General features: G+C 37.6%; 1 protein-coding gene across 1 annotated transcript; it reads right to left on the bottom strand.

Moving 5' to 3' along the window:
* Positions 1–306: 306 nt before the first annotated feature.
* On the bottom strand, positions 307–11,623 carry LOC121813624. Its single transcript, XM_042217504.1, has 2 exons — positions 10,065–11,623; positions 307–1,911 (listed from the first exon to the last, which is right to left on the bottom strand). The coding sequence occupies exons 1-2, from the start codon at positions 11,482–11,484 to the stop codon at positions 353–355; spliced, it is 2,979 nt and encodes a 992-aa protein (XP_042073438.1). The 5' UTR covers positions 11,485–11,623; the 3' UTR covers positions 307–352.
* Positions 11,624–12,276: the final 653 nt, after the last annotated feature.

Here is a 12,276-nt window from a genome sequence, read left to right on the forward strand (position 1 = left end):
TTGAAAAGCAAAGAAATCATCATCATTTAGATTTTAAAATAAACAAAATATTTACATGAACAACATGAGAAATATTCTGAAAATATTAATTTAAAAGAAACAAGAATATAAAAAGCAAAAGTTTCTAACAAAAACTTGAGTGGGTCATGAGATTTTCACTTGAAAAAGTTACTTTGGTTTTCAATGAATTGCTAATAGTTCTGCTAGATCAACAAAATAAAAAAAACCTCATAATGAAGGTAAAGAATTTGATTAAAAATTTCCCTAAAATTAAGCTGCTGCTGGACTGAAAAAACAAAAAGATAAAGAAAGAAACAGACAAAAACAGTTAAAATAAAGAATCACTTTTCAATCATATCTCAGTCTGACAGATTTTGATTTCAGAGGTTTTGGCGTCTCCTGCATTTAAAACTTCAAAATATGGGAAGAGTTTTTCAGTGAAAGTGTCTCTGTGAGTGTAGATGTGAGTCATGTTTTCAGGGTCATAGAAGGACACCTCCCCCCTGTCATAGTCCAGCTGGACTCTGATACTCTGGAGACTCTTCTTCACTTTCACAGTCTGACCATCACCATTAGTGTATTTTCCATTTCCATGCCTTAAACACCAGATTCCATATTTTGGTGAAATAAAATACTCTCCCTTTCTGTCAACTGACTCTTTAGCTAAACCCACAGTCCACCCAGGATGGTCTCCCACCTCCACCTCCCAGCTGTGTTTCCCTGAGCTGAAACCCTCAGAACCAAAAACAGTGACATACTTTATGTTTCTCTCTGGATTATCAGGAAGCTGCTGCTTTGTGTCTCCTTGTGTCACACTGGTCAGATCATCAGACAGATAGAGACAGCGGTTTGCAGTGTTTGGGTCCAGAATGACAGGACTGAAGTGGACCTTCTCCTTCATCTTCTCCCACACTCTGAAGGACAGGTTGCCCAGGTGTTTGGCCACATTTATCAGTGCTCCTGAGACCAGCTGTGGATCTGACACTGAGCTCTGGGCTCTGGCTCTGCTCTGAGTGTCTTTATAACTGCTGAGGAATGGCACGCTGTGTTTCTGCAGCTCTTCTTCAACAGCAGAGATGCTGTCTGACAGAGAGGAGATCTGCTCCTCAATCATCTTCATCTCTCTGCTGATAGTCCTCCCCTTCTGCTCCTCTTCCTCCCTCAGAGCTGACAGTCTGGACTCCTCTTCCTCTTTCAGGAACTGCTGGAGCTTGTTGAACTCTGCTCTGATCTGCCTCTCTGTGGACAACAGCTGCTTCTTGGAGTGTTGAATCATTTCATTGTATGTTTCCTCCACTTGTTTGTATTTGTTCCTCTTGTCCTGCAGAGACTTTAAGTCAGATTTCAGCTGCTCCTTCAGGTCACTGACTGCTTCTTCTACAGGAACCACTTTGTGACTCTGGTGGAGAGAAAAGTCACACACAGGACACACAGCTCTCTGCTCGTCCACACAGAACAGTTTAGGCTCTTCTTCATGTTTACTGCACACCACCATTAATTTCTTTTCTCCCTTTTTTGTCTCAGATGATCCAGATTTCTGTCTCCCAGCAAATGAATCAGCAAGTTCTTTCAGTGTAAAGTTCACAAGATAAAAATCCTTAGAAGATTTTCTTTTACAAATGGGACAGTTTTTGTTTTTAGTTTGTTCCCAGAATTTCTGCAGGCAGCTTGAACAGAAGCTGTGGCTGCAGCTCAGAGACACAGGATCTCTGAAAGTCTCTGAACACACATGGCAGCTCAGGAAATTTTGAAAAAGAGCTCTCTCAGCCATTTGATTGTTAAGTATTTTTAACTCACCAAATAAGTGTCTTTTGAATTTTCTGATAAAAATCCTCCAAATGTGTGTTCTTTCAGCAGAGATCTGACTCCCTGTAATGGCGTCTCTGTTCAGTTCAAAAGTGTCGGAATTTACTTTTGTTTTCATGAATCACGATCACGTGTTAAACTGAAACACGCTCATAACATTTGTATTTGCCAGAGGGCGCTGTCTGTGTCATTCAGATAGTTTTCAGTTTGTGCTCCTTAAAACGACACAAAAGCGAAAATGTAGAAAATCTTAACCTCTCCATTTAAAAAAGAAAAGATAAGCTGAACAAAACATTAAATAATACAAAGAAGGTGCAGCTGTGGTGTTTCAGAAGTCCAAGTAGCACAAGTCAGCTTGTTCTCAGAGTTTTTATTTGTAGTTTGAACTAAAGTTGTGGTTGCAGCCAAGGACATAAATTTGGGTTCATCACAGGGTTTAGATTGTCAACCTGCCAGACCTCTGCTCTCACGCTGAAGAAAAAAAAAAAAAAAGGAGCAAAATTCTTGACCCTTATGAACATGAAGCAATAATTCTTGGTAAACTGCAGCTGAAAATACATAAAATCAATGGTTTATTTGTTCAAATAATACATCATTAAAATATGCTTGTTATAAACTAAATGTATACCAGAGATGTTAATTTCCTTTGACCAAATTCAATTAAAGATTACTGTATTAGTGTAAACTGATGACATCCTGTTAGTAGTTCGAGCTCAGGGACACAGGATCTCTGAATGTCTCTGAACACGTTACAGTTCAGGGAAGTTTCTACACTTAACAAATGTCACGTCTTTACAGCTTGTACCTTACAGTCCAGACACAATATCTGCTTTCACTAGCTGGGCTGTGGCCTCAACCCTGCATAAAATTTTAGACCTTTAGAATCCAACTTTTAAGTTTTTCATGAACTAAAATGTGATGAACATTCTAGTTCAGGGGACAGGGTTTAATAAGAATATTTTCTTCTTCCTGCTCCTTTTCACACATGGTTGTAGTGCTTTTTGATAGAAAGTGTGGTTGGTTTGTTTGAATTGTTGTACCAAGTGTGAAATAAATAAATAAATAAATAAATAAATAAATAAATAAATAAATAAATAAATAAATAAATAAATGAAATGAAATGAAATGAAATGAAATGAAATGAAACGAAACGAAACGAACTGGCCAGTGTGAGAGATGTCACAAAATAATAAATTTAAAATAAAGTCAAAAATCAGAGTGGACAACTGGGCCGGTTCTAGACAGGCATATATGAGGGGAAAGACAGAAATATAAAGGGGGCACATGGTGGCAATGGAGGCGATAAAGGTGTGGGGGTTGGGTGGGGTGCTCTGGATTAGGGCTGCCACAAACTATTATTTTGATAGTCGACTAGACACCAATTATTTTTGCAATTAATCGACTAATCAGAGCATGCATCCATTGGACGTAAAACGTACAGTTTATTGCATCATTGCACCTGAAAACGATGTGCTGGGAGTTCGCTGTTCTCGCCGGCTCTAGTGAGCCTTGAACCCCCGGCTAGCTATGGAGCTGGTGGGTAACAGACATCTCAGAAAACGTTTCAGTCCATTATTACACTCTTAAATCCTACTAGTTATTCCTGCATCTTTCAGGATCTTACAAAGCTTCAAACGATGCTCTGACTATTAAATTAGACGTTGATGATTTTGATAGTCGACATAATTGTGACTAGTCGACTAACCTTGGTAGCCCTACTCTGGATAAATGTTTTTGTCATGTAATTGGATTGGACTTTGTCAGGCCTCTACCCTAAGACCTGACCAACTTGTCCCACCTCAAGGCTAAGCTTCTGCTGTTCTAGCTTTTATGGTCACTAAGGCGCGCAAACCCCCTGACCATTTTAAGGTGGTAATCCCTCAGGGGGAAAACAGAAAAGAAACAAAACAAGAAATGAAATAAAAATATTGCTCATTAGATTCTAACAACTAAAAACATGACATTTACCTTAATTGGATAGCCTATATCAAATATATTCGAAACCAACAATAACACTTTACACTATTGCCAAATGCCAATATTAACAAAACTAAAAAGGGTGGGCCCAGTTATAAAAAAGAGAATTCACAAAGTCTTGAACAACAAAATGTTTAAAAATGTGGCGAGTTTACCTGGTGATATCCTCATGCGCGACGCGATCGGAAAACAGCAAACAATTAACACCACGCCGATGTTGTTCACAGGACAGCAAGAGTAAACGATCGGGAGACTCTTGTCGTCGTTATCGTTCCCCTCGCACGGTTTATTTCTCCGAATTTCAGCGTTTTTGCTTCACAACTAAAGCGAGCAGTTTACTTTGTGCACTAACATGGATCGAGTCAACCAGCGCCACCTCTGGCCAAGTGCCACAGCCTACAGCCAGATCAACCTGTGACACACATCTGCACACGTTTGAATTCGTGTCATGCACATTTGTACCTTTCAATTGTGTCTGTTTGTGCGTCATGCAAATAAACCTTTGAAATGAATGAAATGATATCATATATTCCTTATTGGCCTACATTTGTACAAAATTCCAAATTATATACACAAAGTCATAGAAATCACCACTCCAATTGGTCATCATGATTTTGATATTCTCTTTTTCCATAACAATGAAATACACCTTGGACAAATATGACACATCAATATTTCATTAGTGTTGTCACATCACATCCTGTAAGCATCGTCTGCCTGTGTCCTTTCTCTGGAAATTAATATTTCCAGCCAATATAGGCAATTCATCAACATGGCTGGAGAGTTGGTAGTTATATATAAAGTCAGTGACTCAGGTGTGTCGCTTGGTTTGTCATCTGTTTGTGAGACTGGAGGAGACGCAATCTTTTGTTTTAAATCTTAGTTAGGAAGATTCCTGTTTTAAAACAAGCACGTTTTGTGAGAAATGCAAGAAGTACATCTGCAGAAAGCACACAGTTACATTCTGTCCATCATGTGAACAAAATTGAAAATGTTGAGCATTGAAAAACTGAGAATGTTGGGCAAGTTCAAAAGAAATGTGTTTGTAAGAACGAAAAACCAAATTGTTCCTAAAATAGTTATGGAAAGTCTAACTGTTGTATGTCTGTGTTCTACATGTTTATCTAATGGAAAATAAAGTTGCTATTGTTTCATTGCAGTTTTTGAACAATTCTGAGTGAATTTACACAGTACGGGTCAGAATGACCCGCAACAAAATCAATGTCATTTTTTTGTTCTTCAACATAATACAAGGGTTCATTTCACCTTGCCTATGATCTTCAATTTGTAGCAGATCCACTATCACACAGCAGCTAGAGCAGTTTCAAATGGAGGTCAGTCCACTGCTGCCACCTGTGGCCAAATACCATAGCCCACTACTAGATTAATTTGTGACACAGCTTCACCTGCTGCTATGATGACATTGAGAAGAGGCTGAGTGGCTGCACTTACCCCTGGTACATCCAAATCTACCCACAAACATGTTGAAAGATGCAATGGCAGCAATGTGGATTGTCAACACTAAAAACAGCTGTCTGAACATTTGCATGATGAAGAGTAAATTACGTGCCTGGCTTATCTGTGTGATATATTTTCTCGTCCGAACGAGCTCAATCTCAGATTACAAGGTGTTTCTGCAACCATATTCAATGTTCAAAGTAAAGTTGAGGCCATGATAAAGAAGATAAACCTTCGGAAGAACTTCATGGACACAAACAACACAGAAGTCTTTCCTGTGCTGCATGATTTTCTGTGCTCATTTGATCTGACACTATCAAACAGTGTAAAGCGCGAATGTAACATGGACCTTGAGGAGCTGGAGTGCGGATAATATTTTTCTCAGGATCTGATGGGACCCAAATCAGAGCTAAAATGAGGGAATAATGCTCTTGCTTGCAAATACCATCCAAATAAATGGTAATGTTTCTCAGTGGAAGTTTGTTGTGGAAGTGGGTAACAGAAATGTTTTAGCCTAGGTGCTGCTGTAGGATGTGATTTTAGCCATACAACTACCAAGTGACCAGAATGTAAAATCAAATCACCTTTACTTTTCATTTCATGGATTTTATGCTTTAATACTTTTTCCCCCTCCTCAGTGTAAGCTCGACTCAGAGTTTGGGAAGCTTACAGGAGGAAAGATGGATTTTTTTTTTTTTTACAAAGATGGGAAGCCAGCATCATTCTGAAACTAAAATCAGTGGCTGGCCTGGAAACAAGAATGTCCTCTCTGCTGAAGGGTCTTGTTTTTCATTGTCAGATGAGGCTTGTTACACTGCCCTGGTGGTGATAACACACCTGCTCCCAGCAGTTGGTGCATTGTAGCCTGAAATCAGCAATAACACACTTGGTTAATTTTGCAGTGGTATGTATTCAGTCAAGTTCACACTTTATTTATTTGCCTGAGGAAAGCATCTGACTACACTTCACTGATTACTTCTCTAAAATCTACTTTTATCTTCCCTGTCTCTAAGCCTGGAACAAGTATTGCATCACTTTGCAGTGGTCCTGAAGCATCATCAGCAACAAACCAACCCCAGCTGATATGAATCTGTGATCTAAAAAGCACAACCAGGCAGTATATCATTGTTCCTCTGAATGATGACCTGACGTGTGCTGTGGACAAGCTTTTCAAACTAGGTATGTAACTGAGTATCCAGCTCCACTTGATGATAATGATGAATGTACCCCTGAACCTGGTATTGTTGTATTATTATAACAGTCAAATAAGTTGTTACATAAACTACTAGTGTTTTGGAGCTTTGTGATCCTTTATTTTTCAGCTTGGAAATAGCTGTGGCAGAAATCGCCACTTTTATTTGTCTTCACCAGATGGGGCTGCTAGGCTGTCATTCAGATGCTTCCATTTTCTGCCTGGGCAGTTGCCCTCAATACAAAAAATAAATAAAAGGAAAAATATACAATTTTGACCTCTCATGCTTTGCTTTATCTTAATATAGCTTAAAATGACACACAGAATGTGAAGATTCAAAATTGATGTTCTGTAAGAACTACGTCATCAAAGCAAACAGTTTGTTCTAATATGCGGTTCATCAGAAAAATAGAAAAAATGGCATCATATTAAAAGTGACCACATTAGTTTGATTTGAGCGTAAAGCGAAAATTTACTTAATCGCAGCAGGATTCTGGATTTGAACTGATCAGACTGACACTGACCTGAAGTGAAAATGTGATTATTCCGACTTTAATAATATTGAGTGATGTTATTTTCTTGTTTTGAGCCAAACTGGATTTCTCTACAGGAACTCTGCATTAAAGGGTCAACACACCAAAAAGGGTTTTGGTAACATTTGTTTGCTTATGTAAGACAGAAACTAGTCAGAGTGATTAATAATGAGCACAAGTTAAATGAGCTCATAACACTAAATGGGCTTTATCAATTCTGCACAGAACAGACCAGCTTGAATTCTCTTAAAGAAGTAAATTCTTAAACTGAAGGTTTCTGATTCTTAAATCAAAAACCAGAGCTTAAAGAAACTGTCACGGCTGGCGGGGTGAGCCGTGTGGTGTTGGAGGAAAAGGAGGACCCAAAATGCAGGCAGCCGACTGATGATATGAGTGAGGGTTTATTTACAGGTGACAGTGGCAGAAACAGACAGTGAAGCATGAGAAAACAACTGAAGAAACCTAAACTGGAAGAACTAAATGACAAACCTGAGAGCATACAAAAGGGGTGCGGGGCAGAGAGCCGCAGAGACAGGCCCGAAACACCATAGAACGCAGACGAACCGACAACGAACACAGACCGACACCCACTATATATACACACACAAGGTAATCGGGTAATCGCACACAGGAGAGAAGAACAGCTGATCTGAATACACATGATGACTGGAGGGCACAAGCGGAACACAATGACAACAGACCTTCAGAATAGAACAGGAAATCCAGAACACGAGCCTTCAAAGTAAAGCAGGAACACACAGTGATTTACAACACAACACGGGGACATGAACAGAGCACCGAGGACAGACACAGGTAGGGCTGAATATACACCAAACTTCAGGTTCAACCCTAAACTAATACAAAATCAGAATAAACACAAAGCACAAAAATGAACTTCAAGGAAACACAAAACGCTGGGTCAAAATGACCCAGGACCATGACAGAAACAACCTATGTGTAGGATTTGGAACAAATGTAAGGATAAGTGTGAGCTACTTAACATCAACTGATCGTGTTGATGTTTTTCTGTTTTATTAAAGATGGCTGCTTTTCATTTGAAACGTTTCTGGATCTGGTCTCTTCACTGTACTTTGTTCCATCACTCCTGTGAACCTAGAACTGTTCCAGTAGCTTATATATCTGTTTACAGTGACATCAGTGTTAAAACTGCTACAAGAAAACAGTTTCAGAACAAAAAAACCCCCATCAGAATGGAATATTCTTTTATTCAAAGGAATCATTTAATGTAAAATAACAATAAAAGTAAACATTTCTGTGATGAATGAGTTTGAATTAAATAAAACACAATTCTTGGTTAAATGTATAAAAGCTGATTTTCAGGAGAAAACAACAATATAAATAAAACAGGTTTACTTTATAATGAAATCTTAATGTGACTTGATATCATAGATTTTGGTATTTCAACAGGGTAAAAAAAAGATTCAGTTGGCAAAATGAATAAATAAAGTTTTATTGGCTTTTAATTAATCACTCATCATCTTTCTCTGATAATTATAGTAACTCAACATTTCTTAATTACTCCTGTCAAATGATTTATTTAGACCCAGAGTTTATGGAAATACAAGAAAAAGAAATTTTGTTTATTTAAAATATTTACAAATGAACTCTGCTCAGTCTAAATGTTCTGTTTTACCTGTTAAGTGAAGTCATTTCTAACATTTAATGATTAATATTTCAAAATGTGAAAAAGTGGAAATAAAATGTTTAAAAAACTTTTTTCGATGAACAATATGACCTATAAATGACCTTTGTCTACATCTTGTGAGTAAATAAAATATACGAATAAAACTCCAATATTATAAAGTTGGACCTTCATCTGACATCTCTGCAGCTTAGTTCATACAAACTATTTCCAGCTCTGCTCTGTCAGTGTGAATATTAAATTTACTGTTAAACAACATAAGTTAGAGTTTATAAAGATGCAGATCAAGTGTGAGAATGAAAACTTTATCCATGATTACATTTGATTTCTGTCTGGTAATGTTTCACATTGAGGATCAGACCAAAGTGAGAATCAGTGACTCCATCAAAACAATCTGCACGAGCCTTCTTTAATATGCAGTTTAGGAGAGTTGAGGTTAAATGTGAATGTTGGTCTGAAAATAAATATTTAAAATGTATTTGTTTAAAATAAATTATTGATTTTCTAAAATCTGATTATTATTGTTTCAATAAAACAGCTTCAGCACAACAAGAAAATTTACAAACCAACAGAAGAAAATAATCTTTTATTCTAAGGTGTCAGTTAAATGTAAAAAGAACAATGAAAGTGAGTTTCCATGTTAAATAAATCTGAACTAATGACTGAATGTGTCTGAAAAGCTGATTTACTATCAAACACAACAACAACAGAATCACCGAATGTGAATTATTTCACTTCACAAAGACATTTTGTGATCTCAATAATCAAAGAAACCAGCCACAGTATAAAACATCAGAAGATCCAGAAATCTTTCAAACAGCTGCTGCTGATTAAAGTTAAAAATAACAGAAGAAAGAAAATTTTTAATCAAATCTATCAAGTGTAGTTACACTGATGAGACAGTTTCAGAACTTAGAAGTCAATTCTTTGAATTTGGAAAACTTTAAAGAAGACGCGGTACTTTAAAATGTTATTTAACTGAAAACAAGGTGCTGATAATCAGGAAAATTACGATCCTGTAGTTTTAAAGTTGACTCTTGCTGATGTGACACAAGTTTAATCATGAATCCTTCTTTTAAGAAGTGTCACAGTTTACTGTTCACACTCAACAACTTTGAAAAGCAAAGAAATCATCATTTAGATTTTAAAATTATCAAAATATTTATATCAACATGAGAAATATTCTGAAAATATTAATTTAAAAGAAACAAGAATATAAAAACCAAAAGTTTTTTCTGACAAAAACTTGAGTCGGTCAGAAGATTTTCACATGAAAAAGTTGGTTTGGTTTCATTCAATTGCTAATATTTCCATTAGTTCAACAAAATAAAATACAACTTGATAATGAAGTTAGACAGTTTGATTAATAATTTCCTAAAATGAAGCCTCCTGCTTCAAACAAAAAACAGTTAAAATAAAGAATCACTTTACAATCAAATCTCAGTCTGACAGATTTTGATATCAGAGGTTTTGGCGTCTCCTGCCTCTCCAATATAAAAAAATGGGAAGAGTTTCTCAGTGAAAGTGTCTCTGTAAGTGTAGATGTGAGTCATGTCTTCAGGGTCATAGAAGGACACCTCCCCCCTGTCATAGTCCAGCTGGACTCTGATCCTCTGGAGACTCTTCTTCACTTGTAGACGCTGACCATCACCATGGCAGTATCTTCCACTTCTATGCGCTAAACACCAGATTCCACATTCTGGTGAAGACAAACCCGATTCCTTCCTGTTAGCTGACTCTTTAACTAAACCCACAAGCCAGTGAGGATGATCTCCCACCTCCACCTCCCAGCTGTGTTTACCTGAGCTGAAGCCCTCAGAGCCCAGAACATTGAAATAATTATTGTATCTCTCTGGATTATCAGGAAGCTGCTGATCTGTGTCTCCATTGCTCACACTGGTCAGATCATCAGACAGATAGAGATAGAGGTTTGCAGTGTTTGGGTCCAGAATGACAGGACTGAAGTGGACCTTCTCCTTCATCTTCTCCCACACTCTGAAGGACAGGTTGCCCAGGTGTTTGGCCACATCTATCAGTGCTCCTGAGACCAGCTGTGGATCTGACACTGAGCTCTGGGCTCTGGCTCTGCTCTGAGTGTCTTTATAACTGCTGAGGAATGGCACGCTGTGTTTCTGCAGCTCTTCTTCAACAGCAGAGATGCTGTCTGACAGAGAGGAGATCTGCTCCTCAATCATCTTCATCTCTCTGCTGATAGTCCTCCCCTTCTGCTCCTCTTCCTCCCTCAGAGCTGCCAGTCTGGACTCCTCTTCCTCTTTCAGGAACTGCTGGAGCTTGTTGAACTCTGCTCTGATCTGCCTCTCTGTGGACAACAGCTGCTTCTTGGAGTGTTGAATCACTTCATTGTATGTTTCCTCCACTTGTTTGTATTTGTTCCTCTTGTCCTGCAGAGACTTTAAGTCAGATTTCAGCTGCTCCTTCAGGTCACTGACTGCTTCTTCTACAGGAACCACTTTGTGACTCTGGTGGAGAGAAAAGTCACACACAGGACACACAGCTCTCTGCTCGTTCACACAGAACAGTTTAGGCACTTCCTTGTGTTTACTGCACACCACTGTTAATTTCTTCTCTCCTTTTTCTGTCTCAGATGATCCAGATTTCTGTCTCCCAGCAAATGAATCAGCAAGTTCTTTCAGTGTAAAGTTTACCCGAGGATGATCCTTTGAAGATTTTCTTTTACAAATGGGACAGTTTTTGTTTTTAGTTTGTTCCCAGAATTTCTGCAGGCAGCTTGAACAGAAGCTGTGGTTGCAGCTCAGAGACACAGGATCTTTGAAAGTCTCTGAACACACATGACAGCTCAGGTAATCTTCAAAAAGTCCGAGTTTCTCAGCCATTTGATGTTTAAGTTTTTTTTTAACTCACCAAATTACTCCCTCTTGAAATTTCTGGGTAAAATCCTGCAAACGTTTCAGCACAGATCTGACTCCCTGTAATGGCGTCTCAGCTCAGTTCAAAAGTGTCGGAATTTACTTTCATTTTCATGGATCACGTGTTAAACTAAAATGTACACATAATATTTGTAAACGACAGAGGGCGCTGTCAGAGTCATTCAGATAGTTCCCAGTTCGTGTTTCATAAGAAAACACAAAAAATTGGTGACCTTTTTAAAAGTTTTTTGTTTAACTAAACAGAATATAAAACTGACACAAAGAAGATGAAACTGTGAAAAAGTATTATAATAATAATAATATAAAAATTAAATAATTTTGAGTAAATTCCAACTGAATTATACATAATAAAAAGTTTATTTATTCAAATAATTAATCATTAAGGAAAACATACTTATTATAAACTAAATGTATACCAGTGAAGTTTATTTATTTATTTATTATTTATTTCACACATGGTACAGCAATAATTCATTTCCCATACTCAACCTTCCTTTCAATTAAAGTAACACTGTTTCCATGCATGAAAAGGAGCAGGAAGAAGAATAAATTCTTATTGTCACCTGCCCCCTAGTAAAAAAGTAAAAAGCAGAAAGTAAATTTCATCTGACCAGATTCCATTAGTATTACTGTAAACTGAGTATGTCCTGTAAGTAGTTTGAGTTCAGGGACACAGGATCTCTGAATGTCTCTGAACACGTTACAGTTCAGGAAAGTTTCTACACTCAACAAATGTAT

This window comes from Haplochromis burtoni, unplaced genomic scaffold (genome assembly GCF_018398535.1).
Source record: "Haplochromis burtoni strain Fernald_Lab_line unplaced genomic scaffold, NCSU_Asbu1 Contig_2090, whole genome shotgun sequence".
In the NCBI taxonomy this organism is placed as follows: domain Eukaryota; kingdom Metazoa; phylum Chordata; class Actinopteri; order Cichliformes; family Cichlidae; genus Haplochromis; species Haplochromis burtoni.